The sequence below is a fragment of the Phalaenopsis equestris genome, unplaced genomic scaffold, assembly GCF_001263595.1.
Source record: "Phalaenopsis equestris unplaced genomic scaffold, ASM126359v1 Scaffold000192, whole genome shotgun sequence".
In the NCBI taxonomy this organism is placed as follows: Eukaryota; Viridiplantae; Streptophyta; class Magnoliopsida; order Asparagales; family Orchidaceae; genus Phalaenopsis; species Phalaenopsis equestris.
Window position 1 is genome coordinate 33574 of NW_018164634.1, and position 15110 is coordinate 48683.

Below are 15110 nucleotides of genomic sequence, written 5' to 3' on the forward strand. Positions count from 1 at the left end.
TCCCCTCTTGTTGTTGTGTGGTCTTGTTGGCTGCCGCTTCTGCGTCCGCCTGACAGGTCCTTCTCTGACCTCTGATGGCATTTACTTCTGTGGTGGAGCCGGATAAAGTTTTCTTTGCCCACGTAGTGGGTAACCCCCAAGTGGAGTCTGCAGTGAGATTCCCCTCAAGTTATAAGGAATCTCGCGAGGGTACTGATGATTGTTCTTTTATTAAGAATGGGAGCAAGAAAGGTGGAAAAGAAGCAATATTTTTCTCTGAATCAGAAATTTCTACTCTGACGGAAAAATTCAAGTTTACTCTTATTGAAAAATTTCAGTGGGGATACCCTCCTATGGATATTATCATAAAAAATGTTGATGATCTTAAGCTAGCAGGCAAGTGGAAAGTGAGACTCATGGATAAGAGACATGTATTGATCCAACTAACAGTGGCTGAAGACTACACCAGGATTTTCTCCAAGAAATATCTTAATATCGAAGGCAAATCAATGAAGTTACTCAAGTGGTCTCTTAATTTCGACCCAAATCATGAAACTCCCACTATACCTGTATGGTTTAGTTTACCTGGTCTCAGGCTGCATTTTTTTCACCATCAGGTTCTCTACTCTATTGGGGTCATTCTTGGGGATCCTCTAAAACTAGCTCTGCCTACTTTCAACCTAACCAGACCCTCGGTGGCCAGAATACTTGTGGAAAAAAATATTACTTTACCTGATGTTACTGAAGTCTGGTTGGGCACAACCCATAATGGTTATTGGCAACAAAGCGTCATGGAACAGAAATCTCCATATTGTACCCACTGTAAGATGTTTGGTCATATCCTTGCTAAATGTCACAAACGTCATCCTAATTTGAAATCTAAGTTTCAAGTGAATAAGGATGGGTCTAACCCTACTGCTGTTGATATTTTAGTTCCACCTGAGGATGATACTATCAGACATGAGGTGTTTGTTGCCCCTGAGGATCTCCCCCATGAAACTGTTATTACTGCTACTGCGAGTGATGAGATGTTGGCACCCACAAAATCCATACAAAATAATATTGATGGACTCTTACCTATAAATGATGGAGTTCAGACTGATAATCAGGAGAGCCTCACAGCTCCAATTCTTCAAGAAGTATCTGGTGTAGCGGGAACTCATACTTCACATATTCCAGAACCTACTGTGGGTACTACTGTTGGTATTTCTTCAGCTCTACCACATCAGGCTGATTCTCCGGAGGAGGAATGACAGGTTTACACTTCCAGGAGGAAGAAGAAGAATGGAGATCTACTAGAGCTCAGGAGTCTTATAGATGATACTTTGGTTACTACAGGTAATGGTCAGCACCTTACCAATCTGCTAGCTGGATCCCTACCGAGAACTAGAGTCAGAGACAAGTCTAGATTAGGATGACCCACACTTTTTCAGCGACTGGGTGGTTTTTTTGATTTTTTTCTTTTATTTCTATATGTACCCATCTTTTTCTTTTTTTTTTTTGTTGTACCGTATGGGTTGGGTGTTTAGGCCCACTCATACAAACATATCTGTATTTTTATCTTTAATATATTAGCCCTTGGGCTTTTTCAAAAAAACATATATAATATATTACAAATTATTTTACCTAGTTTTATTAAATTATAATTAAATATTAATTTTATTAATTAACTTCTAAATAATATTAAATTAATCAATTTATTATTTAGTTTAATTGATCACGTTATAATTATCAACTTATTAGATTATATCTTATATATATCATTATAATATTATAATCAAGTAGGTGCACTAGTTCATAAACCCTATTAACAAAAAATATATGTGTGAATCCGAAATTGTCCGGGAAACACGCCCAATGAATGAAACCTTGCAATTAAGAGATAGAGAGAAAGAGAATGGATGAGTAATAGTAAACCAGCTGAAAAGGTACATTTTATTCGTGATATGGTCCCTTATTTATAGGTCTCGACCCTAACATGACAAAAATACTTGTTAGCCCCCTAATCATTAACCTTTTAGGGGGATTTCTTGGTAATTTACACGATAATTTGCATATAATAAAATCCGAGACCCATTCGATTGATAAAGGTCATCGATCGTCAGATTTTGGTTTGATCGATTCATGGCTCGGAGGAGTGCTCCCCATCGATCGTTCCGCAGACTGATGACTGTCTCGAGGGACTTCCATTTTTCATCTTCTGTCGATCACTTAGGCGTGGGATTTTCGTCGCTGCTTATGTGGAAACGTTCGTCTATTGCTTCGTCCAATTGGTCGAACTTCCTTCCTGGATCACCCATATGCTTTGAGATTCGTGCAAACACATCTTTATGTGTACATATTTAGTTTTCCGATTCTCTCGCTCAGCAGAAGCTACCTAGCACACGAGGCAGAAGAATATTTTGAACGTATATATGAATTAATAAATAAATGATATTATTGCGTAATAATGGACTTCCCTGAATTTTTGAGCCCATGTCATTATGAAAATATGCTTTGATTCAAGGGAAGTATGCATCGCTTCACCTCCTTTAGATTCCTTTATCTCGTGTCTTCCTCTCTATTTGTTCTCCGCGATGTCTGGCGAAGGAGTCTCACCTTCTGATAAGAGTGTCTTTCCAAGGCTATTAGTGACAGGTGCGTGCAGACCTGTAAGTTAGACGTGAAGCGCAAACCGTCGGGTGAGGCATCTGCGGAAGGAGTGAGCAGGAAGAGAGCCGTCTTCTAGCATAGAGCCGACGATTGCGAGATTCGGCCAATCTCTTCTGGTTCTCTGGTAGACCCTCCTCCGGAGAGGGTTGTGGATCGTATGGACAACTCTCCTACTGGATGCTTACCTGGGGCGAGTATCTCACCCGTGGAAGTAAGACTACCTGCCTAGGAGGCTGTGGGGGTTGTGATTCCCTAGAGAAACACTAAGAAGGTGACGACCGAGGCTGAGATGTGGCTTTGACAGGATAGGTGTGGCTTCTCCTATGAAGGTGGAGGACTAGAAAAAGCGGGTGAGGATCTATTTTCTTATTCAACATTTGAGTGGGGGCGGATCCTTGGTATGTAGTTTGATTAGCTTTTTTGTTCATTTCTTTTCAGTGACTGAGGATTTGACCATCGATTCTTTATCGGCAAATACTGACGTGGGCCCCAAAGATGATGCGGAGACGGTAAATCAAGTTGCGGTCCCGGTGGCGATTGTGGCATAGGTCACCGCGGGAGGAGATAGGGCGAGACTCAGACCGCCGAAGTAAGGTGTCGGAGGTCCGGGTGCTGGGGCCCAAGGTGACAACCACAAACCCCCCTACCCCGATGCTGCGAGGGATGAGGAGGCGTCTGGGTCGCATGTCTTCAGATATCATACTCCGTCGTCGTCTTGCTAAGATGGAGGAACTCTTCCTCTGCTTCCATTGAGGAGAAGGTGACAGAAGGGTCGTTAAGGTCCTCGAGAGGGTTGAGCAAGTGGAGAGAGAAGTTATGGGGCTGCACGAGGAGCTCGCAACCTTCTGGGGGGATATGCTTGCTAGCCGGGGGGAGGTTGTTCATTTATTCTTGGAACTATCGGCAGTCGGGGAAGCCCTCGCCGCCCGACCCAAAGATAGTCAAATTGACCTTCTCAGGTTGGGCTGCGAGTTCATGTTTGAAATGTTTCGCCACCGAGGGTTTGTCTCGGGCAAAGACGAGAACGACTGTCGCATTCGATTCTTACTTACCAATATGCAACCAAGGGTTTTGGCATGACGCTCCCCTCTCTTGTATAAAAAGTGTGGAATAAAATATTTTTAAAATTTTTCGTAATGATTAACTTGGGTGACGTGTAATCTTGTTGCATCATTCCTCTTGACGGTTTTTTATTTTCTTAATTAACTGGCATGTCTATATATATATGCGTATGGGTCCTGTCCTTTGTCTTTTAGAGCTTCCGTCTTTTTCCTTTTTCGCTTTTTTCTGTTGTCGTTTCTCCCTCTTCTCTTCTGTCGCACGTGATAGGCATCATGGCCTGGAAGTATTTTTAAGAGTCATTTAGCTCCATTCCTACGACCGAGGTTTCAGATCTCTCCGCGAGGGATGTGGACGAGATCCAGGATCACTACGTTCTGGACCTTACCATCCTCCTTTTGGCCAAGAGTTGTGAGCGGGCCACGAGCGACTTCTCTCCTGACCTTGTCTTCTACAAGGATTATTTTAAGATGATTCTTCAGCTACCGTTTTGCCGAGAGTTGTGTTCCATTTTCAATTGTTACGACATCATTCCTGCCCAAGTTCTCCCGAACTCGGTCGCCGCCATTATGGCCTACATCCTCTTCTATCAGAGGATGAGGATTCCATGGTCGATTGCGTTGTTCAATCACTTCTCTTTTCTAATCAGCGGTTATGGTACGTTTAATTCACCGTTGACACCAAGATCCAGATATTGAGGCGGAGAATAAAATAAAAAACTGGAAAACCAAGTTTATGATTCCTTCGTGCCCGGACGGATGGGGAATCCGTACCTCACCCACTGAGTGTGAGGTAAGGAAGGTGAAAAGACCCTGCCTGGGAACGTTCGAGACTACATGGCATCGATCGAGGGCCAACACTTTTCTTTGTAACAGTATCTCAACCCTGATGTGATCGAACGAATGATTCGTCTGGATGGTGTTGATACCATGACCAATGATCTGTGGAGACTAGCGGACAACAGGGAGGTCGCTCGGGAGAAAACTGTCGGGCAGAGGATGACTTTGAAGAGGCACGAGTGAGTGGCGGCCCCCTCTCGCTCAGCAGGGGCTGAGGGCGGACTGGCTCAGTCAGGTCGGCCGAGGAGCGCAGTGAGGGTAAGTATTACCCGCTCCCTTATTCATTTGGGCGCGAGGTAAATTCTCATAGTCTTTGTGTAATTTTTCAGGTTCTTCAGAGGGCAGCGAGGGGGGGCTCTTTCTGTCTACCTAGCCTCCAGATTCCGAGAGTCCTTTGGCGCATCTTCTAGCGACAGAAGGATCTTAATTCATCCCGCTGTGTGAGAGGGGTGAAGCAAGTCGTGCTTCCCACCTCATCTTCGTCGGGACTGACTTTGAGGACAGGAGAGGGGTCGCGGATCGGTCAATGAGTGATGCCCCTAGGAGGGAAGGAAAGGCCTACATCCCCGATGTTGGCCTGCCCCCTCCTCCCGCACAGGAAGGTGTGGTGCCGCCTGAATGGTCGTTCTTGCATGACCAAGGAGTCCGCGTCTGGAGGAGTAGTCATTATGCACTCATTCACAGAGAGATTGAGTGGTTCCCCGCGAACCCACTGAATGGAGATTATCCCTCCCTTCCGATCGACATGTTCTGGTCTCATGCTTTTGAGAGGAACTTACAGTCAATGGGTAGGAGGATATGTTCCAAACAGTCGATCGCTGTCGCGCTCTCGCCTGGCAGGCGTTGCTCTTCCAAGCCCTCCTCTTGGACAAGATTGAGGAAGACGTCGGGTGGTTCGCCTCGAAAGTCCGCTAGTTGAAGCGGAAGCTGGTTGCGATGGAGGGGCAGTTGAAGCTCCTCATTAAGGGGCGATAGACGGACGCCCAGCAGCATGAGGAAAACTTGGCTGCTCTTCAGAAGGAGAACAGGGAGCTTAAAGAGAAAATGTCTTAGATGGATTTGAAATAGGTGTACGTCGAGGGTCTCTCCTGACAGATCGCGGTGGACACCTCCTTTGCTATTGAGATTCTTATAGCATAATCTCATGGAGTCTAAATGGCAAAATATGGAGGAGTTCGTAAAGCTACTTTCGAATTTCGAGAGCGGTGAGAAAGGGGGGTTCCCCATTTGTATCATATATATATATATATATATAACTTTTGAGACCAGGGGTTTTATTATCCTGACTCTTTTCTCCCGTACCTGTCAATTGTTGGAATGAGTATTTTTTGTGTTAAGAGTTATTGGCGAGTGCATAATCTGTATACATGGTCGTCATAGTTTCTTTCCAGAGCTTTGTCGTTGGTGACTATTAACATTGTCGTTAGGGCGTAGGACTATCATTGATAGACCCCTCGCGGAGCTTGTTGCTATTGGGTGTTAATATGTCCCATATGCCATAGGTAGTAGTTAGGTGTCCCTCGCGGAGCTTGTCGTTGTAGGGTACTAACACTCAGAGTTGACATTGTATGACTGTTTGTACACCCCTCGCGAAGCTTGTCGCTGTCGGGTGTCGGTACGTCTCATAGGCCATTTGATTATGATCTCTTTTAAAGTTGGGTGCAGGACGATCGTTCTTACACCCATCGTGGAGCTTGTTGTTGTCGGGTGTCATTACATCCCATAGGTCACTTGTAGTAGTTAGACACCTCTCAAGGAGTTTGTCGTTGTCGGGTGTTAAAATCAGGAGTAGGTGCGGACGACCACTTGCTCACCCCCTGCTGAGCTTGTCGCTGTCGGGTACTGATACGTCCAATAGGCCATACAATTTTCTTTAAAGTTGGGCGCAAGACAATCGTTCACACAACCTTCTCGGGGCTTGTCACTATTGGGTGTCGATACGTCCCATATGCCACATGTAGTAATTAGACACCCTTTGTGGAGTTTGTTGCTGCCCGACTCTAAAATTAAGAGTAGGCGCAGGACAACTGCTTGCACCTCTCGCAAAGCTTGTCATTATCGGGTTCTGGTATGTCTCATAGACCATAGGATTTTCTTTAATTTTGGGTGCAAGACGATCGTTCGCTCACCCCCCACCGAGCTTATCGTTGTCGGGTGTCGATACGTCTCATAGACCACATGTAGTATACCCGCATTAGTTCTCCGAGTGTACTCGCGTCAGTTCCCCGACCGTGAAAACAATGAGAGAAAACACTATTAGTGATATCAAATATGTGTAATCTTGAACTTTTAGATGAAATATTAAAAAAAGGTATTTTTGTTGCATTGACCTTTTTGAAAAATAAAAGATATACAGAAAAAGTCGTGATATCTCCAGGGGAAGAATTTTTTTAGGTCGTCCCCACTCCAGGTTCAGGTGACGTTCCTTGCGTGTCTTTAATTTATAGGCTCTAGATCCTATTTTCTGGTGGATGATGTGGGGTTAGCTTTTTTCAGTATCAGGTCCTTTGGTGTAAGCTTTTCTTCGCGCACATGCTTGTTGAAGTATCTAGCGGTCCTTTGCCCGAACTCTTCTTGTTGGAGGGCTATGTTTGCTCTGTTCTCCTCGGCCAGATCTAGAGCCAATCTGACTCCCTCATCGTTTGCCTCGAGCCACTCTCCTAAGTCTTCATCGTCGAAGGCTGAGCAGAGAGCACCCTCTGGCTGTGGTTGTTGTATTTGATAGATAGCATGGCCTCCATTCTGTAGGATAACATAAATGGGTTGTGTTTGGTGGACGTCGATAGCATCTTTTGGATTGCCCAAAGCACTGAAAGGATCAAGTCTGCTCTTCTTTGCCTCTTCTACCTTTTTCCTTAGCAAATTTATGATAATTTTGTTTGCGGTCTCCGCCTGGCCGTTTGTTTGAGGGTAGTTAACAGAAGCAAACTCGAGGTTGAACCTTTGGCTTTTAAAGAAGTCTTTCACTCCTTTGTCAGCGAATTGAGTCTCATTATCCGTGACTATGACAAGAGATAGTCTGTATCGGCAAATGAGGTCTATCCAAATAAAGTTCCAAACTACTTCTGTAGTTATGCGTGTCAGGGGTTTTGCTTCTATCCACTTGGAGAAGTAGTCGGCGACCACCAGAAGAAACTTCCTTTGCCATCTGAATGGAGGAAAAGTTTCCAGAATATCGAGGCCCCACATAGCGAACAGTAAGGGACTGCCGAATGGATGCAGTTTGTGGGATGACTGATACACAGTGGTCCATACTTTTGGCATTGTGTGCACCTTCGACATCCTTAATTAAGCTTGGCCAGAAGTAGCCTTGTCACTAGATTTGGTGAGCTGGTGTTTTTCCTCCGGAGTGGCTCCCACATTCTCCGTCATGGACCTCTTTGAGTATGTCATCGACTTCATCCTCCCCCAACGCATTTCAAGTATAAGGATGTGGCTGACTTCCCGAAGAGCTCCGTTTCGATTAACAAGTATTTAGTAGGCTTATAATTGAATCTTCTCGGACCAGAGACTTCTTAAATCTCCCTCGTGTTCAAGTATCGGATGTATGGGCTCATCCAGTTTTTTTTCTCTTCTTGGTGTATCTCCATTGTCATTGGTTCTTCGATAGACGGTCGATCGAGTCTTTTTGGTATCCCTTCTAGATGGAGGCTTCAGGATAACAAATTAGTGACTTGATTTTCCACCCTTCAAACATGTTAGATCTTGAATTTGGCAGAACAACCGATCTCGGCCTTCACCTTCCCGAGGTACTTCGCCATAGTTTCGTCTCTGGCTTCGAATTCCCCATTGATTTGGTTCACAAGTTGTGAATCGGCTTTTAGCGTTATGTGGAGGACTCTTATCTCCGAGGCTAGGTGAAATTCTGCAATCAAAGCTTCATATTTTGCTTGGTTGTTAGTCAATGTGAATTTTACCTCAATTGAGTGATAGATGTTTTCTCCTTTGGGGCTTCATAGAAAGACTCCGAGTTCTGGCGCTTGATTGGCCAGATGCTCCATCGATAAACAGTGTCCAGGTTAGTTCGTCAATCGCCAGATCCTCGTTCGGCCCTCTCGGTTCAGAGAAATCTGTCAGGAAATCCGCCACCACCTGCGCCTTTATTGTCGTTCAGGGATGTTGGAGATATCAAATTCGCTTAGTTTCGCGGTCCACTTAAATAAACAGGTGGAATGCTCTGGCTGGTTAGAACAGATTTCGGTGGGTGGTTCGTGATAACTTGAATGGGATATACCTGAAAATACTTTCAGAGTCTTCGTGCTGAAGTGACTAAAGCGAAGGTTAGTTTCTTTATGATGGGATACTCGGAGTTCAACGCTCTTGAGAACTCGGATGGTGTAGTAGAGTGGATGTTGCTTTCCAAGCTCTTTTCTGACCAAGATCGAGTTGATGGTCTTGGGGCCGACCCCGAGGTAAAGATGAAGCTTCTCTTTTGGCTTTGGACTTTGAAGTAGGGGAGGAGAAACTATTTAAGGTCACAGAAGGCCTCTTCGCATTATGACGTCCACTCGAAGCATTTAGCTCTCTTAAGCACTTTAAAGAATGAGGTGCATTTATCACCCTACTTTGAGATGATTGTGCTCAGTCCAACGATCCAATCGGTAAGCTTTTGGATTTCTTTGGTGTTCTTTGAGGGTGGGGGGAGGGGGGCATGTCCAGGAGTGCCTGAATCTTCTCTGGGTTGACCTCTATGCCTTCATGGGTCAGTGAGAACTCGGGAATTTGTCGGTCATGGCTCTGAAGGCGCATTTTAGCGGGTTTAATTTCATATTAAAATTTTTAAATGTTTGGAAGATTTTTTTAAGTCTTCGATGTGTTGTTCCCTGATCGACTCTTAACTAATACATCATCGACATACATCTCAATGTTTCTACTTTTTTTATTTGCAAACATTACATCCATGAGGAGCTGGTAAGTTGCTCCGATATTTTTTAGCTCAAAGGGCATTACATTGTAACAGAAGACGCCTTCACAGATGATAAAGGCAGTTTTCTCCACATCGTTTGAGTGTATTTTGATCTGGTGGTATCCCGACAATCTGTCAAGGAAGCTTAGGACCGAGTGACCAATAGTTGAGTCCACCAGGGCATTGATCTTCGGCTGGGGGTAAGAGTTTTTCAAATATGTGGAGTTTAAGTTGGTGAAGTCTACGCACATTCTCCACTTTCCGTTGGCTTTTTGAACCATCGTCACGTTGGAGACTCGGGTGGGGTATTGCACTTTCGGAATGTACCCAACCTACTCCAGTTTTTGCACTTCTTCACGGATAAGTCCTGCTTGTGTCATTGCCGAGCTCCGGATCTTCTGCTTCATGGGTCAAGCTGCAAGTTAACATTCAACCTATGCACGCAACATTGATCAACACTCCTGGCATCTCGGTGACCGTCCACGCAAAAACATCTTGGTTCTCCCGAAGGGTTTAGACCAGCAGCTCTTTGTGACCTGCATCAAAAGCCTCGCTTATCAGAAAATTTCTACCTGGATTTCCCTCAACCACCGAGACTTGGCATCACTGGTTTCGAGGACACCCTCCCTTGTGTTATGGATATCCAGGGGGTCATATTCTGCATTGCTTACGACTCTTAATTAACAGACCAGGAACTGCTCCAGGTCCCTTATGACCGTGCTGATCTCTATCTCCAGGAAACTTCATGGCGACGTGGTAGGTAGAGGTTGCCGCTCTGAAGTTGTTCAGCAGCGGTTGACCGAAGATGGCGTTGTAGGTTGGAGGCGAATCCACCACAAGAAACTATTTAGTAAGAATGAATTGTTTCTCGTTCTCCACACAACTTATTGAGGGCCCGATCATTCCCAGCTCCTCCTTCCTCTCGTCGGAGAATCCATACAGCGGACCGGCTGGTGTGGTCATTCGATCGACAGTAAGGCTCAACTTATGGAACACCTGTTTAAACAGTACATTTACAGAGCTACCTGTGTCAATTAAAATACTTCTTACTTGATAATTGCTTATCATAGCAGGTATTACAATAGCATCGGGAAGATCCTTTCTGGGTGGCTCGCTTCCTCCGAAGATAGCAGGCACGTACCCTGCAATGTGAATGACATTAGTGCGAACGAGGCCCTCAATCGCTCCTCCCACAGGAGGCGTGCCTTTCCTCTGGGTCGCAACTCCAGAAGCGATGAATTCTTTCAACTTTCCTTCCTTGATCAGCTCTTCGATCAAACTTCGCAGATGCCTACATTCCTTCGTGTCATGCCAGTGGTCATTGTGCTACTTGCAATACTTCCTTTTATCCCGAAGGAAAGCTCGGGCCCTCATCGACGTCGCCTTCTTAAAAAAGTGTTTATTTTGGATGGCGTATGCTATCTCTGCCATGGTTACTCTAAGCAGTGTCTCGTGGGGAACCTGGTGGTTGTACCGAGGTTGCTTCTGGTGATACGATGATCGATGGTTCTGGGGTTTGGTCAGCCGCCTCTGGCTACGTGGAGTGGTTATCGAGGCTACCCTCATAGCGGGGGTGGTTTGTCTGGGTTGTGCAACAGTATCTTGTGGAGGTCTTTTCTAATGTCTTTGCTCGACGAGCTCGGGAACATTCTCATAGGCGATGATGTATCTGTTCGCCTTCTCCAATAGCTCGGCCAAGTTTTGTGGTTCTACAAGCACAAGGTCGAAATGAAACCTCTCCGACCTTACTCCTTGTGTTAGCGCGGCATGAGCTATGTCGTGCTTTAAGTCCTTGACATCTAGCATCCAGTAAGATCTCAGCGAACTGTCTCAACATCTGATCGGTGATCTGGATTTTTAAGTCTTGCAATCCTTGTTGAACGAATTCTTCCATGAACTCTCAGGTGCATGTTATTTCTCTTTCGTTCCTCTGGCTAGACTCTTTTTGTTGTTCTTGTTGGGTTCTTCTTGTTAAAGACATGTTTCCACGTTTACCGCACCTTAAAGAATGTGAATCTGAAATTGTCTGGGAAGCACGCCACCAAAGAATGAAACATTCTATTAGGAGGCACTAAGAGAGAGAGAGAGGAGTAATAGTAGACCAGCCAAAAATGTCTCTTTTATTCATAATATGGACCCCTATTTATAGACCTAGATTCTAACATGACAAAAATAAATATCAGCCTCCTAATCATTAATCTTTTAGAGAGATTTTTTTGATAATTTACAAAATTATTTGCATATAATAAAGCCCGGGACCTATTCGATTGATAAAGGTCACCGATCATCTGACAGATCTTGGTTCAATTGATTCATGGCCCGGAGGAGTGCTCCCCATCGATCGTTCCGTAGGTTGATGACTGTCCCGAGGACTTCTGTTTGTTGTTTTCTGTCGATCGCTTAGGTGAGGGATTTCCGTCGTCGCTTATCTGGAAACGATTGTCTATTGCTTCATCTGATCGATCGTACTTCCTTCTTGGATCGCTCATCTACTTTGAGATTCGTGCGGGCACATCTTTATGTGATATAATATGTGAAAAAAATGAGTAACTAACAAAATTCATAATATCTTGTACGTTAAAATATGCTTATAGCATCATGTTTATCAAGTAGAATCTTCTACTCCATAGTTGAACAACGCCTGAGCTAGGTATATATTGAAACGGCGGTCTAACTGGTCGATGTCACAAGTGGTATTTTTGAAAATTTATTTCAACATTCTCGTTTTCAGTTGCTCCGTTCATAGTTTCTTCGTTCATAGGCATTGGTTGTGTATAAATCGTAGATGTACCTAAACTTATGCCTTCATTCGTAGTTTGAAATTTCGGTGCATCTCCGATTTATACATAAAAAATTTTTGTGAACAAAGAAAACTACTAGATGTCACATGAAGGTATGAACTATGCAATTGAAGACGGCAATGTTGAAATAAAATTTCAATAACAGCAATTGCTACTTTCCACCTCGGCGTAGAGTATAATTTTACTTTGTAAACATGATATTATGAGCATATTTTAATTTGCAAGACACATTATGAATTCGTTTGTTGTTAGTTAATTCATTTTTTTCATATATATTTTCTGCTAATTGTGTTTATTAACTAGTGCATCATCATCTTAGTTATAATATTATAAGGATATACATAGGATAAATTTAATAGGTTGATAATTATAACGCAATAAATTAAAATAAGTAATAAATTAATTAATTCATTGTTGTTAATCAATTTTATTAATATCAAATTATAATTTAATATAACTGAAAAAAATAATATGTAATATATATTTATAAATTAATTATAATAATATGTAATATATATTAATATATAAATTAATTGTAATAATTTATTAATATACATTAAAATTTATTTTTAATAATTTTTTTATATTTATTTAAATTGCTCCCAAGACAGGCTTTTTATATAAAATGCCCCCTCATGGGGTGTTTGTGCTCCTTCCTAAGTATATTTTATTCCGTGATTCTCTTCCCTAAAAAAAGTACATGTGAGCTCATTTTCATAATTTGGCCATTTTGGGCTTGTTTGGTGTGAGTTCCATGATTACGATCAATTATAGTTCAAAAATAGCTACTTGTTGGTGCTCCATTTGTACTATTTGTGCAAATAAGTTTTCCTTTACTTGTTTCAAGTTGACCATGTTAGTCTCTTGCTTATTGGTGTTTCGTCCTAGTTCATTTTATAAAAATCTTACCTTTTTATCGTTATCAACTTGGTTATTGGTGCTCTTTTTGAATTAATCTTTTTAGGGAAGATGATCATTAGTGTTATTTTGGGCTTGCTTGGTCATTTATAATGCAAAAAATAATTCAATGCAAGATTATATAATAGTCTGCATAATGTTTTTTTGTGTAGCATTTTTTTTACTCGCATGTAATTTTCAACTAGCATGATAAGTTGTAGGACTATGGATTAGAATAAATTCTAGTGGAGACTAATTGACCAGTTGTTCATTTAGAGTTATAATATTTTCCACAGAAATGTCGTGATCCTAACATCCATCAAATAAACACTAATTATTCAACCATGCAAATGTATTTCTATTTATAGAAAATTTGGTTATAATGATAAGACCAAATATTTAAATATGAATGTAATCCTATCCAAATTAATCAAACATTTAGATTTAAACATACTTTTATCCAAAAGAATATTAAAAAAATAATCAAATAATTTTGATGAAAGATTTTAAAAGAAATTCTACCGAGGATAAAAGTTTGCCTAAAAAAGGCTTGAAAATGGATTCGAGTCAAATCTATTTGTGGTTTGGTTTGATTCTCTTATAATTGGCCTATGAACATTTGAGCTTTTGTTAATTTGGCCTGTTTAAAGGCTTGTACTGTATTATTAGGAAACTCTAACCCTATACTATTGCATCGAGCATACAATGTAATATCCTCTTTTTATATTGTAAAAACTTGATTTTGTTTTTAAATCAATTCTTTATAAATTTAGTTTACTCATTTTCATTATGGTTTGGTTGGTTTTTTTCCACCACTATTGTAGTGCAATATAATGTATCCTGCGAAATACAGTGGATTTACGTTTTCTGTTGTAAGTTCTCAATTTGATAGATAAGAATTGTAGGTGCAACTACTGTGAGTAAATATTTAAATAGATTTGTAAATTTGTAGTAGGTTTTTTAATTTACGAACAACACTTGTGTTTCAGTTAGAATGTTAGAGAAGAAACACACTTTTCTGAAGGAAGCTTAGTTCTTGTTTATAAAAAACTTGGACAAGATCTTCAAAATTTTAAAAATTTTCTCTAAGGAGGCATGACTTAAGTTAAATTTTGGTTACTTAGTTTCTCAAAAGAGTGCAAGTATTCTTCTAATTTTACATCTCTTTTTCCTTTGAAGGAGTGGCTGCTTTTGAGATGGAATATGGGCATTGGGTTGAAGAACAAAATAGACAGATTTGTGAACTTAGGGCTGTCCTACAAACACATGTATCTGAAATAGAACTTCGGATGCTTGTAGAAAGTGGAATGAACCATTATTATGATCTCTTCCGTATAAAAGCAATTGCTGCAAAATCTGATGTTTTCTATCTAATGTCTGGCTTGTGGAGGACAGCATCAGAGCGCTTTTTTCTCTGGATTGGAGGATTTCGTCCTTCAGAACTTTTAAAGGTGATCTAGTATACAGCTATACAGAGCTTACTCCTTTGCACTGTATAGATAATGACTGTGGTTAAGCTTGCAGGTTTTTAGCATCTGAAATAATCTACTAGATCTTTTTTACTTGCTCTAAACTTATTGGTTTTCATGCCTAATCAATAAGTTCACTGATTGCCATTTTGACATTTCTAGTTTTTTACCTGCCTACCTTTCTTCTTTACTGTTATTGTAATTGTATTTAAGAAACATCCTGTTAAAGTTGTTATTCTGAAATAGCTAGGATTAGTATAAGCTCTACGTTGAAAAATGCCTCTGAATCTACTCAGTCAAAGTTCTCATTCTTCATGTTGTTTGATCTTTGTAAATCAGAAGTGGAAATAAATGGGGACTGTGGTTAGGATATGAGGATTGGATAAAAATGCCAAGACCGAAAAATGGTAAAAAGAAAAAAAGAAGAATAATGTTATACACAACTGGGGCTACTTCTTTTTCCATTACCTTTTTATTTTGAAAGGTTTCAGATTAATAGAACATAAAA

At 41.6% G+C, this 15110-nt stretch overlaps 1 protein-coding gene across 3 annotated transcripts in view; it reads left to right on the forward strand.

The window, feature by feature from the left end:
• Window positions 1-15110, forward strand: part of LOC110022479 (transcription factor TGA1-like) — a 35449-nt gene that overhangs the window by 9312 nt on the left and 11027 nt on the right. For all 3 annotated transcript variants that reach the window (XM_020721438.1, XM_020721436.1, XM_020721437.1), the window contains one exon: window positions 14313-14584. In XM_020721438.1, coding sequence (XP_020577097.1) covers window positions 14313-14584 — 272 coding nt within the window. The remainder of the gene's footprint in view (window positions 1-14312; window positions 14585-15110) is intronic.